Raw genomic sequence first — 8,520 nt, forward strand, 5'->3', positions numbered from 1 at the left:
TCGGAAGGAGATCAAAAACCGAAGTTTTGAGGGGCTATTGTGGGGACTGGCCCAAAATAATAGGCTGGCTGGGCCCTAAGCCCGTCCGAGAACGAAGCCCGTCCGAGGAGACATCGTGGCCCAAGCAATCCTTATTTAGGTCCACTGGGGCAAAGAGAACATGTACGAGGAGTAATTTCTCCTCAGACACTGCAAAATCCAGATCAAAGGTGCATCAAAGCCACTACAGTCCATCTTCCAAATACGTAAAAAGGAAAGAAACCCGAGATATCTCAGCAAAGGTTACCACCACCACATTAAATGCATTACAACTACTCTCCTGGTCGCATTAATGAAAAGAAGACACCTGAACAGTGCTACCTTGGCTATCGCAACTCACAAAGAATTGATAGGGGTGTCTGATGGGACAGGTGCTCAAGTAGGGGTTTGGATAATCAACAAGTGTAAAGCCCAGATGATATGAAAGGGCCTACATAATATGTAAAAAGTCCCTTAAGAGAGGGGACAGAAAAAAAAAAAGGAGGAGAGAACACTGTAGAGAAATCTTACTGCATTAATCTATGTCCATTAATCAAGTTTTATACCTTATCATTTGTGAGGGACCTCTATTTACGGTGGCATTTTTCGTTCTTATTTCTGTATTCCCTTAACCCATGCAACAAACATTTTAAACTAACTGAAACTAAGTTCTTTAGCCCATACTCTACAAAAAATTCATTGTGTGGGACTTCTTGGGCCAAGACTTGACCGACAAGGATTGGGTCTCTAAAATTGTGTCCCTACAATAAGTATATGAAAAAGTGGTATTACTCCGAATAACATTTATAATTAAATGATAAAAAATTTACAAAATAAAAAAATGGCAAATACCACGAATTTACCTTTTATTTTATTTTTTAAAATAGAAGAATACCATGAATATTTACTTGAATAATGTTGCGGATCTAGTTTTTTCTGTCCCATCATAAATGACCATGTCATATCACTAAATTTATGTACTGCATTCAAAAAGAGTAATGCATTATAAAAAAAATTAAAAAAAGAAGAAGTAATGCTCTAATCACAAATTATTTTATAACATTTTTACAAATTGTTGATATGACTAACTTTTTATTGGTTTTAATCTAAGTCCACCATTAACGCTACTTTTTCATTTATTAATAACCACTGATCATATTAGTAGTTTGTAATAATTTTTGTAAAAAAAATTTATATCTCTATTATTACTCTTCAAAGAGTCCAATTAAAAATAGCCACCTCCTTCTTAGTAGGTCCCATTATTAATAAGAACAACTAAATCCTTGTTTTTATTTTTAAGAGAAAAAAATTGTTCATTCTCAAAAAAAAAAAAAAAAAAAAAAAAGAGAAAAAAATTGTTGTAATTTGAAACAATCACATAGCGCAACTATGATTTTTAAACCTATCTTTTATTATGGCTTCAAAAAAAAGAAAAACCTAACTTTTATTAGGTAGCATATGGTTTTTTTTTTTTGACTGATGAAGGTAGTAGTAGCATATGGTTTTAAACAAGTGCAAAATGATAAAGGCTAGTCTTATCACAATTAGGTGAAACATTTTCTTGTAGAAGAAGGATTTCTTTCCTGCTCCATTTTTCACGGCAATGGTTCCATTTGCCGAACCCCAGCCAAGTGAAAATTGTGTATGTATGAACTAATTAAAACCGCGTTGGTCAACATTGGCGTGCTCACCCAAACCACCCCCCCCCCCCCCCCACTCTTTCTTTTTTTAACGGGTGAAAATGCTTTTCCATTTGCTTTTACGTATATATGGCGAATTTTTTTTTTTCTCGACTCAAAGTCAGTCAAGATGATATGAGAAATGAAAATCATAAGATTGATGACGCGGATAATCTAAAGATTGATAACGAGGATAAGTTTCCCTTCGGTCTAGCATTCTTAATTTCTTTCTCATTCTTTCGACGAAGCTGCTCTCAAAAAACTCGGTATAAACTTTGATTAATTTCTTTTCATCCTTTCGACGAAGCTGCTTTCAAATCACTTGTAAAAACTTTCATTTCTTATTATAATCTTAATGAGAATAGTTTGGGAGATGTTGTACATTATCATCTACCCATAAAGCTCTTTTTCTTCACCATCAATACAGTTATTTCTTCAATCTTTTCCTTTTCTCCATAACTTTTTTGTTTAGGTTACCCTATTGATTTATTTATTTTTTCATTATTGCAGAAAATGTCCTTTTGAGCAAGGTTTGGCATACGATGGAGTGCCTAATTCAGACAAGCTAAATAATTTTAACTAGCAAAAGCTCTAGAAATGATGTCCTTGAGTCTCAGGAAACGGTCTCTTCAGGAGGAGATGAATCTGAGAAAGGTTCTCTTTTTTTCGACAGGCCTGCAGCCTCATCGTCAATTTCCTCTTACAGTAATATCAGCCCAGATGACACAGGAGCAGTAAGTTTTCTATATATGTATTTCCCTTTGAACTTGGGTCGATCTGTATGGGATCGATAATGAAACTATGGTTTGTTTGTGCTTAAGCATATGAATAAATCTAGTAACATGCCCAATATCACAACATATTGAAGTGGTTGACAATAAGAGTTCAGGCACCTTTTTTTTTTTTTTTCAACACTTTTTTGTTGAAATATTCTAACTTTGAAGGACTTGCTCTGAGTTCCGTGAAAATTTTAATGACCCGAAAAATAAAGCTCATATTTTGGGTCTTATTTTAGGTAAGTGGTGGCCATGGTGGAGACCAAGAGTCTCAACAAACGGTCTTGTCAATGGCCAGCATAGCTCCAGGAGCAGATAAAGTTGACAAGGGTTCTGTTGCTCTAGACCTTTTCCTCAAGGACTTCTGATATCAGCCAGGATGACTCCGGAGAAGCAGTAAGTACAAGTTCTCTATTTTCTCCCCCGTGGATCTATATATGGTAAAAAGTATACTTTTAATTTCTTTGAGCTTGGCTTATTTGTTGAGCTCTCACAAGCCAAAGCCATGAAAAAAGAAGAAAGAAAAACCGCTGCTTTCTTGTGCCCTACTTGTAGATGAATGAGCTTTAGTTATCTTCAAGAGACAAGAGTACAATTACATATGATGTTTGCTACACTCTAATTGATCCACATCAACGTCCACATCATTATCATTTTTCTTTCCAATTTTTTAATAATTTTTTTTAACATTTACTCATTTTTTTTAAAAATATTTACACTTTCTCATCACCGCACTCCTTTGGTGCGATAGTCCCTCCATAAGTATAAGTGCTTGTGGGGTGTGGGGGGCAAGAGTCGGGATTCAAGTTTCCAGAAGAAAGTTTCACACATATATACACTTAGATTAGGTTAGAGTAGAATTCTATCTTGTATCAAAAAAAATATTTACACTTTCTCTAACCTTTCTTTATCCCTTACCTTTTTATCTCTCCACTACTCACTACCTTCTACTTTACCTTTTCATCTCCCGACAACCTTCTACCTTAATATTACTCTTTATCTTTCCCTTCATCTTTCTTTTTTTTTGTCATTTCTTATTTACACCCTCTTACTATAAATTTGTCATTCTCTCTTATATTCTTTACTCACTTTTCTCTCACAAAAAAGGCTCTCTCTCTCTCTCTCTCTCTCTCTCAATTTTTTGGTGGATTTTCTTATTTTTCTTGCATATCCACTTTAAGTTGATAAATTGTTATGTTCTTTAGAACTTTATATTAAGTTGATGTGATTTAGTTTTATGATTTAAGTTTTTTTTTCTCTCTTTAATTGTTAATTTTATTACATATGTTTTTCTTTAAATTCTTAGTTTGGGTGCTTTGAATTCATCTATTTAGTTGTTCTATATATGTTATTTTTGTACAACATGACATTTGTTCTATGAAATTCCTTTTAGACTTGATACGTTATCTTTTCATTTGATTTTTTTTTCTCTCCTCATGTGTAGTGATTGTCTTCTAACAAATACTATTCTATTTACATATTTAGAAATCTATAATGCATTCATGTTCTTCTCATATCGTGATAAATCTGAGTAGTTGAATATCATTGTTATTTAATTTACCACTACTACATACTTTTTCCTGAAAGCTATATACCATCGATAGTAAAAAAAAAAAATTAATATTTCAAAGCTCATTTGCATGATTAGTTTTTTGTGTGGTGAGTTGAAACATTGTTGGGTAATGATGTATGTTAGATTGTATGTATAGCCTCTTGACTTGCAAAGAGTAAGTACTGATTTATGCTAAGTTTTTGTTATTAGTATTCTTTAGAGCTATAATGGTTGATAGGTCTAATGAGACTCCATTAGTTCATGTGAGGCTTCAATCTCACCCAAATGACAAGTAATAAAACAAGACAATTCATGTTCAGCTTTAAGGTTTATTCCTTTTTATTTATTTTATTTTATTTATTTTATAAATGGTTAGCTTTCTGGTAACCACTAATTTGTTTTGTTAACTCAACGTCATAAAGTAACTTTAATTTAGTTATATGGATAGGGTTTATCATTTTTCATGTTGCAAATATAAATATATATATATATATATAATGTTTTAATTAAATACAAATAAATAAAATTTTCCTTATAAAATCGTACTCATTTTTTATAACATTTGTTAGGTTCTAAAGACTTAGGATTTTATGTATTTGAACTCTAATGTGTATTGTTGGCAAACCATGATCAAAACAAGATGTTTAGTCGTGTTTAAACTTGCTCAAAGTTGGTTCATTTATGTAAAGTTGGAATAAGCTGATGCAGGAATCATTTATGCTTCTCGGCCTGGTTCGATCGATCGAAACTTAGGCTCGATCAATCGAAAATTGGGTCAGATGCGTTTTCTGCAGAATTTCAACTCAGCCCTAATTTTGTTTTAAAACATTTAGGGCTTTCTAATTTTTCCTAGGTATAAAAGGCAAACCCTATCCACGTTTTTGTGTTGCTCATATTGCTGTTTGTGTAAGTCTCTTGTGAGATCTGTGAGGAGCTTTCTTTTACACAAGCTTAGGATTATCAAGAAGGAGATTTCTTCAAGAGCTTGATGATCATTCAATTGCTGCCATAAGAACTTAAAGAAACACAAGCGGGTATGCTTGTACTTGCTGAAGAATCCAAGAAAGAAGGAGTCTGTGGTTTCGGAGTTTGTACGTGGTCGTGTCAGTAAGTTTCTACTGGTGGGTAGCAATAGGATGTTAGTGGTCTAAGTCCTGTTGAACAACTTCGATTCTTTCATAGTGAATTCATGTTTACCTTAAGGATAGCTAGGTTAAATCCTCCCCAGGTTTTTACCGGTTTGGTTTCCTGGGTGATAATATTTTTGTGTTATTTATCTTTCCGCTGCTTTGCATGATATGATTGTTTTGATTGTAATAACCTAGATTTGTTAATTTGGATTAAGTAACAACTTGGTTAATTACCTATGTTAATCCTATTGTGTTTTTAAGGGGTCTAAAAACTATCAACATTTACACTTTCTCCAATATTTCTTATTTCTTTCACATTTTCATCTCCCTACTATCCTCTATCTTAATATCATTCTTCATCTTTCTCTTTATTTTCATTTATTTTATTTCTTCTTATTCTTATCCTCTTATTATAAATTTTTCATTATCTTTTCTATTCTATATTTCTACGCATAATTCCCCCTCACAAAATTTTTTTTTCTCTCTCTCAATTTTTTTGGTGGATTTTTTTTATTTTTCTTACAGTTTTGTTTTAGGTTATTAATTTTTCATATTTTTAAGAACTCTACTTTCAGACATCATCTTCTTATTCCAATAAGAGATGGCAAGCGTGATTACAAAAGGTATTCCTTCCATTACTCCAACCAGCAATGTAGCAAGTGAAGTCGTTAAGGTACTAATCTTCCCATTTGGTTTCATCACAACTTTCTCAATCGAATCCATTATCTCTTTGATTGTCTTTGGTTTCCCCTTGAGGTCTTGTTGGCTAGACTTAATATCTTCCTTCAGAAGCATAAAACGGAGGAATGACACTACAAGGATGAGGATAGATATTGAAAGACCAAAAATTTGTGAGCCTTTGTTCACCTTGTCAATTTGCGCTGGTAATGGGGTCTTTTTGGGGACATGGGTAACCTGCTTCATCAAATCACCCAATCTAGTGTTCATGCCCACTGATGCAACTAGCATGCGACCCTTTCCATCAATCACCTTTGCACCATAGAACAAAAAAGGGTTCTCCTCATTAATGGTGGACTCTAAATCATCATCCAGTTTCAAGGATTCACCATCAATGAACAAACCATCAGCAGGGACGATATAGCCCCTCTCTAGGCGTACTAGGTCACCAATCAAAATATCGCCAATGATTACTTTGTGTGAACATCCCCCTCTAATAACATCGACCATCATTCTCTGCAATTCAAATGGTTTATGCTTCCCTGACATCCTTTGGGAATGTTTAAGTTGACGCTGATTACGTTGTGAATCAATGACCACAAGTATGATGATGGCAAGAATTAGGATGACCCCTTCATACCAACCAGTTCTCAGGCCTTCCGCCTTGACACCAAAGCCAAGTGACAGCACTGCGCACATGAAGAGAAGCAAAATGGTGCAATTATTGCATGATTTTGGGAGAAATTAAAGGAAGCCTAGTGCACTAGTTTGTGTTGTGGACGGTGTGCAAGCTATGCATAGAGAGCGCACATCAGCAGGGATGATTCCCATCTCTAAATTAGTATCCAAAGCCTCTGCAATTCCTTGGATGCCTCCAAACTTGTGTATGGAATCCAAATCTTGCTCCTTTACTATCTTGGCAATGTTTTCTTGCTGGAGTTGTACCTTTTCATCTCTGATACAGTTGTCATTCTCACCATCCAAATTTACATTTTGATGTGATTCAGTTAAAATTTCCACAATATCCTGCTATATCAAATAGAAAATAAATTAGTATTTTGGCTATTCTATTAAACTTGAATTCAGTTTTAGTTCTAAATCAGATTCATAATCCCATTTGGACCGACAAGAGTGCTATTTGTTAAACTCAAGGCAAAAATGAGATCATGAAGAGAGGAAGAGGAAATTAAAATGATAGTATTGCACAGAATGATCATGTACATGGTGGGTGCACTGTATTTATACACACATAAAAGCAATAACAGAAGGGTAGTTAGCTGTTGCACATTCACACTAGTTGATGTATAACCGTGCACAAGAAGTTGACATCACTTGATCACATCTGATATATGTTTAGGGTAATCTCTCTCTCACACATCTTGTTACACAAAGGTACACACAATTCAAATTTTGAACTAAAATCGTATCTTTAAGTCACAATTTCAATTCAAAAACAGAATTTTGTGTATTTGTGTGTCACTAACAATTACCCAATATTTATATGTTTTTAACTACACGTTGTATGAACTGTCTGCCATATAGCTCTTCGCTATTCATTATACAACTTATAGATATCCATGGGAGAGAAAATAGAAGAAGAGCTTACTGCTTCTCTTGTATCATCATCGAAGCTGGTAAAAGCACTGTAGTAGGAAGTGCGCGATGAAAGAGAACTGAGGAAAGCAAGAGAACCTTTGTCATCAGCTCTATGTCTGAGATTTCGCTCATGTAAGCTCAAAAAAACTGCGCGGCGCCAACGCTCTCTTGGAGGATTTCTGGGCGGTAGCAACACAGTTTGCTGAGACTCAAGGTCAAGGCCGGAGCTTGTCAACATTTCGGCTTCTCAAAACACAACTTTCTGAACTAACAAGAGCAATTAACATATCAATAGAAACACAAAATAACAGTTAATTAATTAGGAATAAAAGGAAAAGAACTTTGCATAATAGATAGATAGACATACTCGTACTAATGTAAGTAGAGAATCTATCATGTATAAAATGAAAGCTGTTTGTGAGAATTAAGATTGATGATTAATTGTTCCAAAAAACACAAATGCTCGAAGTTCGTTGTAGTTTGTGGTATTATATTTTTTTTCTTGTAATAACACGATTTGATTCTCTTTGACTATTGAGCAGATAACACGATTTTTTTTCTTTTTTTTGTAAATGCTTGAAGTTTGTTGCAGTTTGTGTTATTAGATTATTTTTCTTGTAATAACACGGTTTGTGGCACTAGATTCTTATTCTTGTAATAACACGGTTTTTTATTTTTTTTGAAAAGAACACGGTTTGTTTTATTTTCCTTGTAATTTCTATTGCTTTTTATGCGTCTTTTTTTATTTTTATTTATTTTTATTTAAAATAAGGATAAAGCTTTATTAAGATCATTCACATTGAGCATTGTAAATGGTATATGTAATGAAATTTTAGCATCAAAGCACAAAGCAACCTCATTACTCGGTCTTGTAAAAAGTTTTACAATAGTGCTATAGTGGACTTCTACATGTATAAGTTACTGTTCAACCATTGTAAACTTAAATTTCATTTTTTTTTTATTGGGTAGTATATATTATTTTATTGAGAGAGAGATAAGATTTTATTATTTTATTGGGTAGTATATATTATTTTAATGAATTGAATATATAAAAAAATAAAAGTTGGGATGTCGGGTAAGTTGTAAAATAG

General features: G+C 33.6%; 1 protein-coding gene across 1 annotated transcript; it reads right to left on the reverse strand.

Moving 5' to 3' along the window:
* Nucleotides 1-5,695: 5,695 nt before the first annotated feature.
* Nucleotides 5,696-7,667, reverse strand: LOC126728645 (calcium-transporting ATPase 12, plasma membrane-type-like). The gene is made up of 3 exons (XM_050434440.1): nt 7,440-7,667; nt 6,631-6,859; nt 5,696-6,522 (listed from the first exon to the last, which is right to left on the reverse strand). The coding sequence occupies exons 1-3, from the start codon at nt 7,665-7,667 to the stop codon at nt 5,696-5,698; spliced, it is 1,284 nt and encodes a 427-aa protein (XP_050290397.1).
* Between the last annotated feature and the right edge of the window lie 853 nt (nt 7,668-8,520).

Source organism: Quercus robur, chromosome 5 (assembly GCF_932294415.1).
Source record: "Quercus robur chromosome 5, dhQueRobu3.1, whole genome shotgun sequence".
Lineage (NCBI taxonomy): Eukaryota > Viridiplantae > Streptophyta > Magnoliopsida > Fagales > Fagaceae > Quercus > Quercus robur.

Bases quoted from the DNA above. Each gene is read 5' to 3' on its own strand.
- LOC126728645 (XM_050434440.1), bottom strand. From the start codon at position 7,667: ATGTTGACAAGCTCCGGCCTTGACCTTGAGTCTCAGCAAACTGTGTTG. The intron at 6,860-7,439 runs GTAAGCTCTTCT...TTGATATAGCAG, and splicing joins ATGATGATACAAGAGAAGCA to GATATTGTGGAAATTTTAAC. The intron at 6,523-6,630 runs GCATAGCTTGCA...TCATGTGCGCAG, and splicing joins TGCTGATGTGCGCTCTCTAT to TGCTGTCACTTGGCTTTGGT.